At 39.3% G+C, this 20555-nt stretch overlaps 1 protein-coding gene across 25 annotated transcripts in view; it reads left to right on the top strand.

The window, feature by feature from the left end:
* ABI3BP (ABI family member 3 binding protein) overlaps positions 1-20555 on the top strand; it is a 238082-nt gene that overhangs the window by 132998 nt on the left and 84529 nt on the right. For 21 of the 25 annotated variants that reach the window (XM_046659530.1, XM_046659526.1, XM_046659529.1 and 18 more), the window contains 15 exons: positions 769-843; positions 1758-1829; positions 2623-2697; positions 7909-7956; positions 8579-8659; positions 9092-9139; positions 10384-10458; positions 11184-11231; positions 12735-12794; positions 13621-13710; positions 15031-15063; positions 15864-15950; positions 17062-17121; positions 17961-18044; positions 19314-19373. In XM_046659530.1, coding sequence (XP_046515486.1) covers positions 769-843; positions 1758-1829; positions 2623-2697; positions 7909-7956; positions 8579-8659; positions 9092-9139; positions 10384-10458; positions 11184-11231; positions 12735-12794; positions 13621-13710; positions 15031-15063; positions 15864-15950; positions 17062-17121; positions 17961-18044; positions 19314-19373 — 996 coding nt within the window. The remainder of the gene's footprint in view (positions 1-768; positions 844-1757; positions 1830-2622; positions 2698-7908; positions 7957-8578; positions 8660-9091; positions 9140-10383; positions 10459-11183; positions 11232-12734; positions 12795-13620; positions 13711-15030; positions 15064-15863; positions 15951-17061; positions 17122-17960; positions 18045-19313; positions 19374-20555) is intronic. The other 4 variants (XM_046659531.1, XM_046659515.1, XM_046659510.1 and 1 more) reach the window with 3 other exon arrangements.

Raw genomic sequence — 20555 nt, 5'->3', positions numbered from 1 at the left:
TTCTCTGCCATGAAATTCTTCAAAGAACTAGCTTAATGATCACATTTAGCCTTGTGATAATCCTCAAAGAATTTCCATAGTCTTGATGTCATTATATTTTGAAGAATTATTTCCTTTCTATACGACTTTCCAATTTGCCAACCAGAAAAGAGTAGCAGAATTCTAGATGATAATTATGTTAAAATATATTCCCTTCTATTTAGCACGTTTAGATATCAGTTGGTCAGAGTATTTTTCTCAAAGTAGTCTAAGTATAAAGAACACCACATGGGCTCTGCGATCTGGATGTGATGAAGAAAGATGGTAAAAGAGAGGGAACACAACCTGCATTTTATAATAGAAAGTTTCTGGAATAATAAAGTTCATTAACTCCTGGTAAGGTTAGCAATGTGCCAAGAATTAAAGTTCTGAACTTTCCATTCTTTAAAGCCCAAGTGTTTTGTTTGTGCTTCTGCCCCGCTGTTTGGTAAATCGTCTTTTGAGTTCTTAACTGCCTTGTGTTCTTAAATCCCTCAAGAGGCTCGCTTTCCAGTACATTTAACTGAACAACATGCCTTCAATTTTCATATAGAAATTTCATCCCTTTTGGCCCAATCAACACGTATTTATCACGCACCTACTGTATATAAAGCATGATGCCCCACGTTGTGGGGATACAAAGAAACAAACAGCAGCTTTGGTACTCAAGAAGTTTACAAGTTTACTGTTACAACCTGATCGACCCCTGAGAAATGCCGTTTATCAAAGCCGTATTTAATCTTCTTTCAGCTCCCCTGCAAACTACGTCCATCCCTTCTACACCTAAACGCCGCCTCAGGCCCAAAACACCAAGAACCAAACCTGGTAAATAACTGTCTCTGGATCCTTTCAGGATATTTTTTTCCTAATAGATAACCTTCATCTCCTTATCATAAAAAGAAGTGGTGTGGTTCTTTAGGGTAAAGTTTCCTTACAAAATTTGAAATTAACCGAAGATGAATAATTAATGCAAAATGACAAGAATTAAACATTTTCAATAAGACTTGATCGAAAATTATGTAAGTGATGTTCTTACATGCACATTTTGGTATAAACATAGAAAGCAGTCCTACTGTCACGGCGCACAGAGCAAGCTGAGCAGTGTGATTCATTTTCTTGGTATGCATCTATGTTTAAGTGTTTATGAAGCAGACAGTTCTTGTTTTGGGTGCCTGCTGTGTTTCCAGTTTTGCACAAGGGCAATGGCTGAGATGGACAGGAGATGACTCCGGCTTTCCGACTGCTTATAATCTTAAACAGATAATACATCATGAACAATGAGAGAGCAGCATAAGATGGTATAATCTGCTTGTGAGACTAAAATACTTGTGTAGAAGCTCAGAAACGACAGTGAGTTGAGAATGCAAGTCTCATAATTTGTGCAGAGTTTAGACCGCGGAAAAGGAGAGCGGAATGACATGAATTGCAATACAGCTCCGGTGGTGGAGGTAGCTTATTCACCTGGAGGTGATGCTCTCCATTGTCAATAACATACTCAGAATCACTCTCAACGAACAAGTTTTGCTTATTTCATTGTAGCATAAATTCAATTTTTATAGCCTATACTATTATAACTGAGTTTAAAAGTTCTTTCCCAAAACTTTCACTCACTGCACACTTTGTAAACACTGACAACTAAATATGGCAGAATTTTAAAAGGGTCATTCAGTTGCTCTTTGAAGGATATCTTTTGTTGTCTCTAGGAAATCTTAATATTTTTTTTTCCTTTCCATCACCAGAAAGAACCACAAGTTCTGGAACAATTGCATCTAAAGTTTCTAAAAGTTTTGAACCTACACGGACAACGCTGGGTAATGATATGTCCTTAGTAGATGTGTTACTTCATTTCACCATGGAAATCAGAGCCCCAGGTTTTCTGTAATGTCTCAATCAGTGTTCAATTGGATCATTTCAACAATACTGAAAATCCCATAGAATACATCAACTCCATGGCTTTCCTGGTTTTGAATAGCTGGCCCTGTAGCCAGCAGATCTGAACTCAGCATTCAGACATCATCCTGTACCTAGGAAAGCTGCTAAACCACTGCTGCTTTCTCATCCTCTACCCAACTGTTGAATTTGAAGTTGAGCCTTATATACTGTTTTCCATTTTTTTGAGTAAGGCCCCCAAGTTCACCTTCAGACTTCATTTGGAAAAAATGACTTTCTATTATGGTGTTAGTAGAATTTTTTATGCTGCCAATCATGGCATTATACCTGTCAGTGAATATTATTTTTAAAAAATGTCTTTTTTCTGGTGCTTAAAGACTTAGACGTGGCCGAGGAATGTGAAATAAGGGGGCAAAATGATGACAATGATTTTTTTTTAAATCATGCATTCAGATCACTTACTTTGTGTAGTTATTGTGACTACTTAGCGGCAATGCTGTTTCTCTTGAAATGTTTTTTTCAAACTGTATGAAAATTTATCACTGTATTTCCATTAAATGCTGCTCTGTGAAATATTCTTTTAATGGAATATTTCCAAAATCTTCCAAGATGATGGTTCACTCCGCTTACAGTATAGGTTTTCCTTTCGTGGTTTTAGACACTGAAATGCCTAAATATTGATTTGTTGATTATTTTGTTTCTTTATTTTTCCAGCTCCCAGTAAAACACAATTTATTTCTTTGAAACCTAAAATCCCTGTCAGCCCAGAAGTGACTCACACCAGACCCGGTAATTACCCTGAATTCTTTACTGATACTCCAAAAGCAGGTTGAGAAATTGTCTTATGCCACTCTTTGCAGCAAGAACTTCTGATTTCTATTTTGGTATTTGATACATTTTTCCATGAAAAGTGCAAAAATGTGATGAAATGATCTCATTATAACCAGGCCCTCTGATGTTATCACAGCATCACTCTGAGCTGTGTCAGATGATTATGTTCATGACCATCACAGAGAAAATATAGAAATATAGCGATGTGAGTGACTGAGGACTCCCTTGTCCAGGACTACGAAATAGTTTCCAATACCAAAGTTGACTGGAATTCTGATCACACTGAACAATAGCCTTTTAGCTGGAAAGGGAAGAAGTGTTTCCAGCCCCTAGGAACGCTCTTTTTGGGGGACTTCTCAGTCCTCAGGGTGCAAGACTGGAATGGGTTGTATTTTCCTAACGCTTCATGCCTTCTTTTTAAATTGGGGCTGATTTCTGAACACTGACTTCTGTTTACTTCTCAGGAGACATTAATTCTGTTTTGCTGATGAAAAAAAGGCTCTTTTGCAGGGAGGGGTTGATCTGTACATATAATTGAGAACAGAAAACTTCCTGCATAAGGATTGCGGGACATACAGAAGAACCAAACCTTCATTTCTTCTATTTCTTCAGAATCTATACTTAAACGCCGTCTTAAACGCTGACTGACAAGATTATGTATGGGGAATTTTGTCACTACTCATCATTTTTATCTAAATTTTAAACCCTTAGTTCAGGGAAGAATATATTTCTCACTATCATGGTCAATGGGTTTTTCATTAACGCATGTTTACAAAGTAGGATTGTTAAAGCAAGAGATTTTCTGCTTTGGGGCATGATCTGAAATGAAATGAGTAAGAAAGAAAAATGTAACTGCTCAGAGAGAGCATTCTCGTGCCTCCCTTTAAGAGGGCCGTGAGATTTCCACTTGCAGGTGTCAGACTGAAGGAAACTGGAAATTAGGCAAAGGGAGTGTGGTTGATGCTGGGACCAGGGGCGAGGTCTCCAAGTCAGAGAAATGGAATGAGCAGGCTTACTCAGAGAGGCTGTTTGGAGAAAGAAGCATAACTAATAAAACTCAAGAGCCCTCACAGTTTAAATCAAAGAACTCTTTGATTTTAAGTCAAAGAACTCTTTGATTTTAAATCAAAGAACTCATGAACAGTTAGCTATATGAGAGGAGGATTTAGTGTACATTTATTGAAATCATGCTGAGAGGACTTTGGAGTAAGGCTGTAACTATTATATTTATGCTGTATTTTGAATAGAGAGCTATTACCAAGCAGGTCGAGAAATAGTACTGTATGCTTAGGTCACCAAATATAAACAAATGTTTCTCCAATCTAATTATTTCTGTTACTGCAAGATAAAATTTGAAAACATCAAAAAAAAGTCTCCAAATGTTGATTACAATTTACACATGATAAGTTACATTATTGATTTCAGCGGTTTTTAAAAAAAGTTTTCTGAGAGGAAATTCATTAGTAGAAATAAGGGTGGGAGGGTGTGTTCTTATCATTCTAAGCTGTTTAAGCAAAGAGACTTCTTAATGTGACATTTCCTTTTAAAATGTGGAAAATTACTTGGAAACTAATGAGTTTTTATTCCTTTGATTTCCACCTTCTAATCACCTAAGACTGTCCACACCTTTTCCCCCAACAGCAAGTATAACCACTCTAGAATCTGCTCGTAAATTTTTGCCAACTCAAGTTGACCGTGAGTGGTGTAAGGCGGCGCAGTAATGACCGGACCTCTGCAATCCATTGCTTGGCTTTTAGCTTTTTAAAACATTCATTTTTATTTTAGGGCAGACCACCATTATAGTTCTGCTGAAGATTTCTCTTTCCAGCCAAGGTTCAGGAGAGCAAATAAACCACCAAAAGCCTGTTGATTGGAGTGACTCATTGCCTTTCCCAGCCCTCTCCTCACACTCTCCCATTTTCCCATTCCACTTTCCATGCAGCCTGCTTTTCCTTTGGTTTTCCTTTGGTTTTCCTTTGTGGTTAAACTAACAAGTAAAAACCCACATTGGTTTTGGCTTGTTTTGTAAGCAGAATCCAGTGCTTTCTTGAAAATCCCAGCCATCTCCCACATCCCAAGTTGCCTGCCTCATCCCAGAAGAATTGTTTCCTTCATAATTTATCTTTAAGATTGTGATGGCATTCGACTCTTCAAGCTTTCAATGGAAAAAAAGGAGAGACTTCGCAGGTGTTGGTTTCACGCAGCTCCGTGACATGCTGGATGGAACTGTCAGTTGTCCTCAGTGCTGACCACAGATCCATGAGCGGGCTGTGGCTGTCTTTCTTTTGTGCATGCCACTCAGCTTTTTTATGGCACAATTTTATACCTTTATCCATAACACCTAAGACTGTCCAATAGAGGAAGTCTTGTCAGAAGATGTATTTGCTTTTAATAAACACTGACTTTAATATTTTTATATGCAGGTGAATTAGAAGCATAATGGATGGGGCTCCATACCTATTTGGTCTCGGTCTCAGTCAGAAACTCAAAAAATGTAGATTTTTCTTTATAAAATTCAACATACAGCATTCTTTAATCTTTGTAAAGGCTAAGAGATGCTATGAGTAGCAAATCTTACTTATTTTTTCACTCTTTTAGAAGGCAACTTTGTAGAAATTAGAACATGAATTACAACCTTGAAGTTTTAAAAGAATTTTTGTTGTTTTCTATTTTCAGATGTGGATGCTTTTTGACATTTGTTATATTTAATGTACTGATATTTACTCTTTTCCCTTTCTCCTATAGAATCTGAAACATCCGGGCTCCTCTCCCTGTCTGTCTCTCTCTTTCACACAAACACACACACACTGTTTACCTTGTTATGTGTACTTCGATCTGATACATCTCTATGGCTTTGCCATTCATCTCTTATGATCTATGTCTGGGCAAGTTCTTGAGAAATCAGAATTCCTTTGTGGCCACAAATGTGCTAAGGAATGATGCCACCTTTCGGGAACACCTTATGCTATTATGCATTGCTTTCAGAATAATGGAAAATTCTCTATCTGCATTATTTGTTGTTATATTTTTCTTTTTTTAGTTGCTAAAGAGCCATTACTTGCTCCTTAAAACTTTCCACCTTCCCTAGTTCAGAAATATTAGAGATAACTCCCAGTAAATGTAATGTAAGAAATGTGTAAGTGGCAAAATTATTTAAGTTCTGCTAAGCTGGTCAGTGGGTCCCATATTAATTAATTTCTTTCTGTAAGACAAAAAAGTCATAGAATCTTTACTTTTTCTTCTGTTTCAAAAATTGGGTTCCAGGCCGGCCTGGTGGCATATTGGTTATGTCCGTGTGCTCCACTTCGGCAGCCCGGGCTTTGCGGGTTCAGATCCCAGGCATGGACCTACACACTGCTCATCAAGCCATGCTGTGGCAGCATCCCACATACAAAATAGAGGAAGATAGGCACAGATGTTAGCTCAGGGTCACTCTTCCTCACAAAAACAGAAAGTTGAGCTCCATTTTTATTTTCTTCTTGAAAGAAAAGAATTCTTTTTGTTCTGTAGCATCAGAACCTCCTGGATGCTCTTCTTTTAAAAGCCCAAGCAGATATGGTAACCAAACCATATTCAGCATGCCCTATAATTTACGTACTGCCAATTTGAATGACATTGGAGGGTTTGTTATCTGTCAGACTATTTAAATAATATTGTTACTGAATTTATTGTTTCATGAATCTGAGACTGTTTTTTGACTTCTGTTAAATTTATTAAACAAAATGGACTAAATTTGATGTGTAAACCAACTTGTTCACCAGCAGTAGATGCTAGTAAATATGGGGAACCCCAGACAATGCTGTGGCCCTTTTTAGACCATAAGTTCAATTCCTATTTTTCATGAAAGAATATCGGATCCAGCCAGGCTGAAAATCATCCAGAACTAGCAGAGCTCAGACGTGGTCACAGGTCTGATGGAGTTGTTTCCCCCGCCTGCTTCCGTGGTTGACCCTGACTGTCTGGCATGAAAACAAAATGGCAAGTTACAGGACACTCCAGACAACCTAAGGGGGGCTCCCTTGACCTCCCTCTGAAGTGGTGTCTCCTCAGGCCCTGGGAGTAGTCTTCACAATACTAGGAATGGGGGGAATAGCTAAAGATCAGCAACAAAAATTAGAATTCTCAATTCTTACTTTCATTGTGTGTGTGGAGAGGATTTGGGGTAACTGAGCTTTACTGTCTTAAGCCAATAGAACCTGATTGTTCACGCGAGAGGACACTTTTTGTGGTGAAGGACATTTCATCTCTGTCCCAGAATTGCCTTTGATAAAACTTGCGTTTCCTGCAGCCCCAAAACCTCAGACTCTACCGCCATCACAGTCAGCACGAGGTGAAGAACTTTTCTCTAGTGAGTGAAAAAGAATTATCTTCCTTTCTCACTCTCTATGTTCAACTTTGTCCTCAGCTTTGGCTTTTTAAAAAGTTATTTCTTAACTGTCCTTCAGACCTTTCTTTCAGTCATTTTTGCCGGAAGATACACTCTCTGCTTGTGCCTGACTGGGCAGAGGCTCTGAGACAGCCCTGAAGGCCACGCTGATTTCGATTTGACACGTTCTTTATTGTCCCTCTTATATTTGAGGAATGTGCCCTGAGCTTGTTTTCACCCAGTTCTTTCCAGTGGAGGACCACAGCTCTCGAGGATATGTCTGTGCTTTCATGTTTGGCGGTATTTCTCTGACTTTCGAAACTCTAACGTTTGCAGATTTTCTTGAAAAGCATTATGGTCTTTCCAGATCTAAATATCCTGATGTGTCACTAGGAAATTCATTAAAAGAGAGAGATAGAAAATCTAACCTCAGTCTTTATAGCTCCTTTTTCTTCAGGAGAGCAAAAAATGTGTTCCACTGGTGCCATCTTAACCAATGACCCATATTTTCCTTCATACCGTGGACTGTTGGTTACTTTACTGCGTTCACATCTTCCAAATGAGAATCATGCCTTTTGGTTTCCATTTCTCTTTCCAAATTTAACTGACTGGCTAAATTTTTGTTCATTTTGTCTAAACACACAGGAATCTATTTAAATAAAAAAGGAATTTCTTATGTGGACAAAATTTCATTGCTTATATTTGCTCATTTTAGTAATGAAAAATTAAGCCTCTTTCATATTTAAATAGATTTTATCAGTTTTCCTCTGATTTGCATTCCTTCTTGATGATTTTTCATGCAGTCTTAGGACCTGGAACACTGGCAACAAAACCTTCAACGACAACATTAGGTAATGCAGTTACTGTGTGACTGACCTGTGCTTCCTCTTTTCCTGACGGCTGGTATCTTTATTAACATTTATGTGTGTGTTCCTTTTCTGCTTCCAGAGAAAATTTTTAAATCCTGTAGTTTTATGACTTATATCTTATTTTTTAAAAGTTGCCTTCCCTGAGATAATTTCTGAGTTCAAAGCCTTTTTACACGTGTTGTTGATTTGTGAATTTTCTAATGCTAAGTGAAAAAAATTTTCCTATCAAATCTTAGGTCAAATAAATTTTAATTTTTACCACGAGTGGCTTCTTAAAAGTAACTTTTCTCATATTGCTGTCGAACACACGCCTTTAATTTTATGAGCCTGTCTTCTCTAAGCTGTACAAAGTTCTGAGTCTTCCATCTCAAAGTGGAAGAATAGAGAGAGCTCTTGAACAGTGATTGCTTATCAATCTTTGACAAGAAAAAATACTATTGAAGACCTCATTTAACTGAGTGAATTATGATAGAAAGTTGCAAAGCAGAAGGATACGCATCCGCAAGAAGTCAAAGGCTTGAGTGGGCGTCTAAGATGCACTGGGAGTGATGTCAGTTTGTAGCGCTACAGCGCCTGTGTTAACTAGCTAATTTTCTTCCTTCAGCTCCACCAAAGACCAAACGGCCAGGTCGTCGCCCCCGCCCTAAAACCACACCTAGTCCGGATGTGCCCAAGTCCAAGCCTGGTAAATGTGATGTTCAGGGTTCCAATTAACATAGAAAGTGGCATATGGCAGCTTCTGATAACAGTGGCTACCTACTACCTAAAGAGCTCAGCTTTGGGACCAGTGTAGCTGATTTTTGTACTTAGTTTCTATATTCCTGTTATGTGAAGATTTGTTTATATCTGTACTTGTAGTTGTTAGGTACGCACAGTGGTAAGCTGGCTCACTAAGTGGATTATTCAAGTTGGGCACCGTGAAAATCTTACCTGGGCCGCATATTCATGGCAGAGGAGGCGGGGAAGCAATAGGGGGAAGAGGGAGAAATGGGCGAGTAAGAGGGAAAGCACATTCAGAAAAAGTGCACAGTGTAAGCAAAGACTGAGGAGTGACATTTCCTTCCTCAAGACGCCGCTTCTTGCTATAATTCGTGTTTTTGGTTTTTTGCCTCTGTAGCTCTGGAGCCGGCTACGGTGCCCCCGGAGTTCTTGGTGCCCACAATCGGTAATTCTGCTCTCCCCCAATTGCTTTCCCCCGTCGTCACCTTTGCTTTCGCTGCTCCCCACCCAGCCATGCCTGTGGTCCTCCCACACAATCCCAATTCCATTCCATGCCTCCGCTCACCTTTCCCCTCTTCGTCGGAAGAGGCTGGAGATAGGAGACTGCTGAGAATCCTTCGTGCTTGCCAGTTAGGGAAGGTCTGTGGTCTGAGACACAACTTCCTGGTTCTCCACAAGCCCTCTGTCCTTCCATCACGTGTCCTGTGTTGAGAAAACCGTCTACTCTTTCTCAGGCGGGGCCCTCTGTACTCATCCTGGACTTGATGAATGGCAAAATTTCATTCCACCGTCATGATAATCATTTCATTGCTTTGCTCATTCAACTTTAAGACTTTCTCCCTTTTAAAATGCTGCATGAAATGATGGCTTCTTCAGCTTTTCTGTTTCTTTGAAGAATGTTTTTGAGTATGTTTTGATAAGTAAATGCACAAATACTGTGTTTGGTCTAGGGTCCAATGTAAAAATAGTAGGATCTTTGTTGTAACTGGAGAACATTAGATGTCCCAAGCTGGTTTTGTTATTTTTAGTATTAATACTGTTTGATTATAATTACTTCATTAAAATTTCTCAGCACTCACAATAAATCTGTCACTGCTTTACTTTAGAAAATTCCAGAAATCAGTAGCCATGTAATATTGTGTATAATTTTAAGAGTTTATGGATTATTTTCCAGGTCTCCTACTAAGCAAGTTTGAAATTTCTACCTTACTGTTTTTATACCGGAAAAACTTATCAATTAAGAAGTTGAACTATTTCAATGTCTTTTTTGAAATTATTCATATAGAAAAAAGATTTATTTTGGTTCTTGTTATTTTTGCTCAAAAAAGTCTTTCGAGCATTTCTTGAAGGTTTTTTCCTGTCAGAAAAGTTGGTGGAAATGGGCACACTCCCCACCCTCCCCACACCCCAGGAATTAATTTTATTGTAAATTCACTGAATTTTTATAGTATTTTTGCTCAAGCATATGTGTCTATAATTATGACAGTCACAGCCATGACCATTATGCTAATTTTTAATACCTTTTTATTTAGTGTCAAAACCTCCCAAAAGACCTAATGCACCTCAAATCCAGCCTGGTAATCACCACTTTCCTTGACCTTTAACTAGGAGATGAGTGTGTAAGTAACGTTAACCTGTAGCATTCACAGCTCTGGCATGACACTAATTATAGCAGCTCTTTTTCTTCAGATTCAAAACCACCAAAGCAATTATTTCCTAAACACCAAACCGCAGCAAAACCAGATATGCCACCAACTAAATCCGGTAAACAGAATTTTTAGTGCTTTAGTTTAAGAAGTTTTCTCTTTGGAAATGTTTCTGAAAATGTTTACGATTCGTCATATATTAAGCATAGAAACCGAAACGCTACGATTTTGTTCATTATCTTCTTAAAGTGGCCTCACTGTTTTAAGTGCTAAATGAACAAATCAGTGTGTGGGAAATTAGTAAATTTTACGTCTGATTGTCTGACAGATTCCATTCTCTTAAAGCATGTTTAGGCTTTGTTTTCTGAATTTTGATTTGTAATAAATAGAAGCCTGATTTTTCTGTACCTGGAACATTTTTTTAAGTGATTTTAGCAGCCTCCACCAGGCAGCACTGGGGAGGCTGCCATTGGGTTCTTCCTTGATTAGAAACAACTGAAAAAGACTTGATAATCAGGGATTAACTTCTTCTACAACACCGTATTGCCGTTTGAAACGGTAATTTTTAACTAAGAGATTTCCTACAAAATAAAATATTTATATATTAGCTCTTAAAATTCAACTGTTTTGCAATTGAAATGTTCTTCTAAGATTCCAATTAGTATCAAATTCTGATTTACTAAAAGAGCATCTCTCATAATAAATGAGCCCATCAAGAAGGCAATTTATAACAACTTGGAATAAACCACGTTCTGCGTCCTCTGAATTAAGCATCAATGAACACCTAAAAGGTTAGACTTGCTCGCTTTTATTACTTCTATCTCTTTATTTTTCATGATGCAGTCTTTGAGCCTGTGACATCTGAGACTGAAACTCCTTCCATCACCATAGGTAATGATGTCTTTTTCCTTCTTGGTTGATATTTCTGTGATCTTGCCCCTCTCATCTCTGTCATTCTCTGTATTGTCTTGTGTAAACACTTGTCGTTCCTCATCTTTTTCATTCATTCCCAACTATCGTTTACTATTTTCAACAGGGTCCTTTTTAACATCGAGTCAGGCATTCTTACCCCTGCAGCTCAGCTTATCCCCCTGGATGCTATTCTTTCTTTGGTCACCCTCAGAGGCATTCAGATTGCTTCAGCAGCTGATGCTGTCAAGAGTCACAGGCACACTGTCCATCCATGCTTAAACCAGGAAACTTTTGAGATCTCTGTTTTTATGTGTGTATAATTTATGGATGTGGGAGAGGAGCAATGAAAAAGCTGAGATGATACATAATTCTCTCTTTCCCACAAAAGTCTTTTCTTCCTTGATTCCATACTGTTCAAATACATGTGGACCTTTCTGTTGACAAATTCATCTTGTGATGCTGAATTCCAAACAAAAGAGGGACAGCCCTTTTTTTGTTTGAAGGCAGTCAGCTTTGAATATTGTTTTCATCCTGTCGTCCTCATTTGCTCCATCTCTTCTGTATACCATATTTCCCATTAGTTCAGAAGGTGTTCTCAGGTGTGGCTTAAACCAGCTTTGTGCTGTGATGTCTTGAACAGTTAGGGAAAGGCAATTTCCATAAAAATGCTTACAGGGTTTTTGGTGATTATATGTTTTAATATTATATTTAATCTTTTGGATTTAATGAAAAATAAATCTAGACACTAATTTAAAACCAAGGAGTTGTAATTCTTAATCTCATACCTATGCATAATTTAATCATTTCAGAATATATTATAGAATTACAGGAATCTTGTTCATCTAGACAAAAAGTTGAATTATCGCTTTTCTGACTTTTTTCATAATCATCTGTGTTCCTCGCTTAAATAATTATCTCCTAATTATCTATTTGAAATAAGTGAATAAGTAAGGAGAAACAGGAAGAAAGAGTATTAAATTTGTTATGGAGAAAAGGCACAAGTTTATCTTTTGCATAACTGTCACAGGTCTCCATTAAATAGACTTATAAAGAACACTTTTAAAATTTCCCTCTCTGCCACCATTCCTGCAAATAAATATTAATAATGGTAGTGAAAGCCTTTCAAATACTAGGAGAAGCTTTCATAATAATTTTTCAGAGTAATTTAAAATACATGTCAGATAACTAAGAGATTTTTTTGGAGCCAAGTTTCCAATAGAGTTGGAGTCAGATAATCAAACACAGAAAAAAACTTTTCATTGGCCTCACAGTGATGCAGAGTGCGCAGAGTGTGGCTATTTGGTGAGACAAACAGGTATCAGAGGACAGCCAGTTATTAGTAAAAATACAAATTCTATTTTTCCAGAGTTCAGAGATGCTTTTTAAACATTACAGGGCTGAGAAGCTTCATTTTCAAGATAATTTTCTTTCTTTTCCTATGTTTCTTAAATCTCCATTGTTTATTGTGTTGTTTTTGGTCAGTTGCTGCCACAGACATTGACCTTGTGACTGTGAGAACTGAGGCTCCCAGGACAACATTGGGTAATGACCTTTCATGTCTTTGAGCAAATGCGTTTCTACTCATAGACTGTCTAGTCTATTCCATTACTATCTTGGTCAAGGGGCTCTCTCTTTCAGAAGATTTTCTCGTCATCTTCTCTTGTCACTCAACTATATTCTCCATTTTGAATGTATTGAAGTTGTTTAAAACAAGTTGGTTAGAATATAAGCTTGTGTGCAGCTGGCACCGAGCGTCTATCTCCCATATCATCCAGCATGATTAATGCTCCACAGGGCCTGTGATTCTGCTGTGTTCTGTGGTAAACCTGAATTTCAAATCCACTTAGGAGTGTCTGCCCCATAAACCTCAATTATGGTTCTGTGGTCATCAACAGAAGGTTGCTTTAAGATATGCAGGGCATTTTTATTGTCTACTAATGACTTTAAGAAATGCAATGTACTTATTCTAATAATGTTTAATGGGCTGTATGCCTAAACCAGGTAATTTCTAAATACTATCTCCCAAAAGCGGGAGATCCTGGATTCCTCGCTAATGTGATCGTGATGTGCTGTGCTCTGACTTCCCCTGGGTCAGGATCCTCTTTAAAAATCTGACACCAGCAATGGTAATAAAGCTTTCAGATTATCCAAATAATGTTATATATTCCTTCTCAAAAGAATTGTCAGCAGACCCCCCCAAAAAAACAATTTTTTTGCATATAGATGACAAAAATATTCCAAACCAAAGAGACAAATTTCTCATGACTCAAGAAAATCTAGCAAAAGTTTGGAAAATCTAGAGCCAGGTATAATCCTTTCATTAGTTTCTGGAGTCATAAGTCGGCATTAACCAGTTTCCTTTCTTCAGCTCCAAAAACCCCACAACGGACAAGAACACGTCGTCCACGTCCCAAACCTAAAACCACGCCGAGGCCAGAGGCACCTCAGACTAAACCGGGTAAATATGTGGTTCCTGGTCCCTGTGGGACCCTGCCGGATGTGCTACCAGGCGGCAGTTTAACTTTGCACCTAATAACCCCTGTGACCCTGAGGGGTGAAGGCCCATGTCCCAAGTCCTCAGAGCAGTGCCCGTGACTTCCTCACATGGCTCGGTACCTTCCTGGTACCTGTGTATCTTTTTTGCCTCTCTGGCCATTCAGTTACATTTTTCTCTTTGATTCTGGCTCAGCAAAAATGCATCTAACTAGCCTATTTGGTTCAATTAGTCACACATTTTATTCAGTACCACATTAGCATCCATGAGGCATAGTTTAGAAATAACAAATACTTAGCTTCATTGAGGAAGGAAGCTGCTCTTGTGTGAAACTGTTCATAAACAGATGGAAAGGGATATGGGCAAAAGCAGCCCGTTGATTGAGTTTTACCAACTGTTAGGCACATTCTTAAGCTAATTGTCAGAGAACTATAAGATCCACGGGCTGACAGGTGTCACGTGGACCTTGTTTGTAGATGTATGGCAGGGATGGGCAGGAAGGTGGCATATGTGTGGGTGACAGCAGAAAGAGAGGAATAAGAAGTGCCACCTGATTGTGAGGAAGAAGAAAAGCAATGTTCATTCAGCCCGTGCTCGGAAATTGTGCTCAGTGATGCTACTTAGAGAGGGTCTATGAGGAGGACCTTGAACGCCTGACTTCAGTGGCTGGATTTGAACCAACTGGCTGCGGCCACTCTCCTGTCCTCCCAGGGTCAGGCCTCTTCTGTCCTAATAACAGAGCGAGGCTCTGACAAGTTTCACAGCCTGAATGACTGTCTCTGTCTTGCTCTTTTATGTGCCTTTGTTTGGACAGAGGCCGTCTTTTTTTCAAAGTGGACTCAAGAAAAAAGAGCATTGTCTATATTGATTATTCATTACAATATCAGCTTAAATGGCCCGACTGTTGCATCAATCACGATCTCGGGCTTTGCTTTCTAGTATATGGTTATAAATTACACTTTCACATTGTTTTTCTCACAATTGTTACAACTAAAATATTATGACAGATGCCTAAAGATTTTCCTAGGCAGGGTTTTCTCTTGTATTATCAGATAATATAAAAACAAGCAAAACTTGTGGCTAACCACACAGAGATACTAAGAATACAACCATTCCATAGGAACAAATATCTTTGTACTCCCACCTCAGAACTTTAAAAATTTGGCTTTTTGGCTATAGAACCAATGCTACACTGGTAAAGTTCATTTTCAAAAGAGTTTAATGACTTTTCTCGTGTGTTTAACGTTTCTTTTTCTAATTGCTTGTGATCATCTCTTGCCACAGACGTTGAGCCTGTGACGCCTGGGACATCATTAGGTATGATCCTTATGTCCTTCAGCAAGTGCTGTCTCTCCTTCATTGTCAGAAGTATCTATGGTGCTATAGAGATAATGATGTCATAATTCATTGTCATCCTATTACAGCATTCATCTTTAAATATAAAAGACCTTCTTTCCAACAGAAATGTGTATGGACTTAATTCAGGACCGCTACCTGCTCCATAACCCAGCTCGAAATTGCACCATGTCCTTCTGAGTCTCTGTTCAAACAGCACTGTTAGAGTTGAGGTCCAAATGGGATCTCCCACAGTGCCCTTAATTACATCGCCAGTACAGTATCATTAGGATACCATGAAGTTTCTCTAAGCATCTTATTTTCTATGTTTCAAGTTCTACATAACATTTTTTACTTTGTTGATGTTTTGGGGAATTTTGTAGACATATTCTAGTAAGTGACCAATGGGAAACTTGCCCAAGCCTGGTCATTTTAAACTATAAGTGAATACTATAGGGTGGTTTGAACTCCTCTCGCACCCTCAGAGTTGAGCAGTGATTTGTAACCAGTTTCGGATTAGGGACACTTTTAAGAAAATGATAGTTCTTCATCTTCATTTCTTAAATATAATTGTAACAAAACTTTTAATCTCTGGAGAGCTCTCAATTATAAAAGAAAACATTAATATACTGAAGGGTGAAATTTCAAACCAAAATAACAAAGTTCTCTCCACCCAAAGAAACTCTGACAAGTCGTAGAAGGCTTAGCGCCAGCTTATAGCATCCTATTCAAGGTTTATGGAGCCATCAGCACCATATTAATCCTAAATTTTCTTCCTTCAGCTCCAGCCAAAACAACAAAAAGACCCCGTCGTCCACGGCCCAAACCTAAAACCACACCCCATCCAGAAGTACCTCAGGCCAAACTGGGTAAATATGTGGTGTCTGGCTTAAGGAATCCCAGCAGTCTGCCCCAGTTGGGACCCCAAATTCTCTGTACATGGCTGGTACACGCCCTATCTAGCTCTTAAGAGTGAAAGCTACTAGTTAGGAGAACGTGAGATATCTGAGCACCCCGCATTCCTGTGGGGAATCTGCTCCCTCAGTGATCATTTTATTTACTTTTCTTGCTATTTGACTCCATTCGTGTCTTAAAGGTAAAGCTTGCTCAGCAGAGCATTGAGCTTGCAGAATCAATTCAGGTCGACTGCTTTCACTAATCCCTTCTATATCCCCATAGCCACATTAGCAGCTGCAAGATACATGAGAAGGAGGAAGTATGTTTGATTTACTAATCAGTTTGTACTATAGTTGTAAAAAAAAAGCTATGCCTGCAGAAACAGGTAGAAAATAGCATAAGGCAGCATGTTTAAACAAATGTGGAATGACTTCTCAAATGGTACAAATGCTATATGCTAGGAGTGTCGTAAATATTTGGAGCAGAAAAGAATCCAGGATAGTGAGGAAGAAGTCAGTACAGAATTTGGATGACTGGAGGGATGAGGGAGCAAACGCAGATGAGCAGAGAATGTGCTGAAGATGGAGGGTGACTCAGTGCTCTCCTGCTGAATGGGCCCACAGATGAGTTAAGCGGGGCTGGGATGTCTTCTCAAAAGCTTGGATTTAATGCAGTGGGCTTCAGTGATTTGCACGGGACTGTGCTTTTTCTGTTCTTAGGATTGAAAATTCCTCCTCTAACATGGTACCACAAACTGAGAGGTTGTTCCCTATCTTATTACGTTAAATGCCACTGTTTTCACTAAGGACGCAGTTTCTTAGTATAGTCTCAGCTTCCTTTTGGCTATTTGTTGCATGTGATGGGCACACCTAGGATGACCCGCTACTCCCCACCCCCTCCACCTCCCACCCTCATGGCTCCTGCCTCTTGGTGTTAATGTCTTTGTGTTATCCATTCAAACCTTTTTCTTCCCTTCTCTCCCTTAGAAGCCTTAGAAGCATTATTTGTACTGGCAAGATGAATTTTCTGACATTTCATGCATTCACGAAAATCTGTTTGGTTTCTTTTATTACTTTTGATCAGTCCCTGCCACAGTCCTTGAACCGGGTGTTCTTAGAACCGAAGCTCCAGAGACAACACTAGGTAATGCCGCATTACGTCCGTCAGCATCTGCTTTCCCTGCTCATTTCAAACCCATTTCATCACCACCACAACCACAGCTTTTCCCACTTCACAAAACTTCTGTGTTGTCCTCTATTGTCATTCAATTACTTCTCAATATATTGAAGAGTATTAAAACGACTTATTTGTTTTTAAGAGAGCCAAGTATGAATTTAGTGTAGTAGACATACCTGCAATGTAATGTGTTTGAATTTGCGGTACGTGGCCTCCGTGTAACCTTTTAATCACATTCTTTGTTACTGGGTTTCGAACACAATCAATGGGGGTTGAGGTGAAGACGTCTATCCTTGATCTAAGCTGAGTACATTGTCACAGCTGTTATGGCGTGACATAATTCTTGTGCAGATCTAAATTCCTACATTTTTACTATCTGTATGATTTGGGTTTTGTTTTTGTTTTTTGTTTTTTGCCATTATAGGTAATGGTTTGGTCTTTTTGTCAGTAAGGAGTGAAATAGAAAATCTACCAAACTAATAAATTTAAATTATAAGCACCATCATTAACGTGAAATCACCCTGTCCCTTCCCCCCCCCCCCACCATAACTCAGCAAGGTTTGGGAACTTTTTTCACTCAGAAATCCCTGTGAGAATCTCCTTGATACATCAGCTCATGTTTCTGTGCAATTTTCATTTTCCAGAGTAATATAAATGATAGAAAGAGGCAGTTATCAAAATAGGGGCAAATATTTCAAACTCAAAAGAAAAATTTCCTGAAACTCAAGAAATCATAACAGTAATAATCGTATTCACAGCTTCTGAAACTAAAAACACTCTATTAACCTGAGGTTTTCTTCCTTTAGCTCCCAAAGTGTCTCCCCGGACTCGTCGTCCACGTCCCAAACCTAAAACCACAGCGAGTCCTGAAGCAGCTCAGCCTGACCTGGGTAAATGGGCAGATCCTCGTTAGGGACGCCTGGCAGCCTTCCCGGTGGGGTCCAGACGAAGTGGAGGGGCGAGGCAGGGTCAGCGGCTGCTTCTACCCTAAAGCAGCCAACGAGAACACGATTGGAGAGGTCTCGTGCAGTAGCTGAATTCCTCACTCTTTGTGAATTAGAGTCTTCTCTCTAAATGTCTATCAACTGACTTCTTATTCAATTCTATGCATCCTTTAAATATTGACTATGGTGGACAGAAACAGCTGTAGATGAATGTATGTTTGGGGAAATAGGAGAATATTTCTTGGTAACCACAAAAGTTGTGTAAGTCATAGAAAGGATCTAGGGAAAGAGTTGGAGAACATTTTCTATAAAGGGCTGGATAGTAAATATTTGGGAGTTTGTGGGCCATATGGTCTCTGTTGTATGTCTTTTTCTTTTTTTACAACCCCTTTTTTTACAACCACTTAAAAATGGAAAATCATTCTTAGCTCTCATGGGCTGTATGAAAACAAGCCACAGGCAAGATCTGGCCTATGGGCCATGGCCTGTGAATGCCCGGTTTAAAGAACCGATCAGCATGAGCCAGAATAGTTAGGAAGGATTTGAGCATTGAAATCTCTGTAGATTTGGACGACCAGGGCAGGTGGCCGGAGAGGTTCAGAAAGGCAGGATATATACGGATGCCAGCGAGGGGAGGGAGAGGCTTCTCTGACTGCCGGAGGCGGTCAGCCTTCTAAATTGATCAGAGCATCTCATTGAGGCTGCGGCAGCTAAGCAGCCCATAGGACCAGTTGAAAAGGGATTTTTGAATGTGGGACTTAGGAGATGGGCTCTATGTAAGCATCATCAACTTCCATATGTGTTTCCCTGAGCTCTGGACAGAGGGATAGCTGCTGTACTTCAGGCTGAATGGCTGCCCCTTATCCCGCTCTCTTAAGTACCTCAGTTGGGCAAAGCTCATGATCTCTTTCCAAAGATAAGTTTTCAGCAAGATGAGTATGGTCTACTTTGGTCCATTACTGAGACTAGGATCATCAAAGAGCAAGAAACCTCAGGGCACTTCACAGGGGTAGTTATCTGAGTGCAAAGATAATCTCTCCTAAGTGATGAATTGGTACCGAGGGCAGAGATGCCATATCCCTCAGCTCAGAAGCGTTTGCTTTGTACTCTAGACACACCGTTATTTCCGTACAATTCTTTTTGGAGTGAATGTTCTGAGATTGTGTAAATGTTTAACATTTCATTGTGTTTTTTTATTATTATTATTTTGGTCAGTTCCTGCTACTGTCTTCGAACCAGTTACTCCTGTAAGAGAGGCTCCGGGGGCAGCTTTTGGTAATGCTACTTTCTGACCTTCAGCAGTGCTCTCTCTGCTTGTTGCCCAACCCATTCCACTCTGTTGCCATTCAGCTACGTTCTTCATCTTGTGAGCTGAACATGCATAAAACAAGTTACCTCCTGTTCTTAAGAGAGTCAGCCTGAACCTAGCTGGGGATATCTTCCTGCCTCACAATTCACTTTAACATTTTTTCATGCCACCCCATGCTTTTGACTAACCAGAGTGCCCTGTGAAGGTAAATGTCCTGTATCTATGGGAGTGCCTGATCCTGATCTGTGCTAAGCAGCCTGTAAGAGGGAAGTTGCTTTATGCATCCTTTGTACAGTTACCATTTCATCTGCCCGATTTTGCTGTTGTTGTTTTGTTAACATTTGGGTAATATGTTTTTAGTGAATTGTCTAACAGACGTGATCAAGGCTAATAGGTTTAAATAGTAAGCCCCATTCTTAGGGGGAATCTGACTCCCCTTTACTCTCCACCATAGTTTAGAAATGATTCTTAACCTTTTTAGTGCAGTCAGGGAACTCTAGGAAAATGTGATAAAAATACCAATCTTGACTCTCTGAATTAATAACTTCATTTTTTATGTCAATTTTTCCCCCAAAGTATCTTCAATAACAAAAGAAAACATAGCGTAGTAGGGGCAAAATTTTCACACTAGAAAGATACATTTCCTGAAACTCAAGAAAATGTATCAAGCTTTAGAAAACTTTATTTTTAGGGTTTATTTTTTAAACCCTATAATTTGCAGAACCATAAAATTTAAAGTAACTAAAAGTTATCTTTTTCCATCTCCAAAAACATCCCAATGGACGTATCATTTCACAACACAAAACCACTCCAAGTCCTACACTCCTGAGGCTACACCAGAGAAAAGCAGAGTCCCTGCTTTCAGGACCTGGAGCCTGTCACTGATGGAGAACGTAAACACACAGGCCCTCTCCAGAGTTGCCAAGGAGTTCATGTTTGGGAGAGACAGTCTTCCCTCCAACTCTGGATAGTAGGAGACATGTTTTTGGGGTTTTTTTTTCTTCTGCTTCTTCTCATAGCCCCCAAGTACGTAGTTGTATATTCTAGTTGCGAGTGCCTCTGGTTGTGCTATGTGGGATGGCGCCTCAGCATGGCCTGATGAGCGGTGCCATGTCCGTGCCCAGGATCAGAACCCATGAAACCCTGGG

This window comes from Equus quagga, chromosome 4 (genome assembly GCF_021613505.1).
Source record: "Equus quagga isolate Etosha38 chromosome 4, UCLA_HA_Equagga_1.0, whole genome shotgun sequence".
Taxonomy (NCBI): Eukaryota; Metazoa; Chordata; class Mammalia; order Perissodactyla; family Equidae; genus Equus; species Equus quagga.
This window is presented reverse-complemented; position numbering and strand designations above follow the sequence as displayed.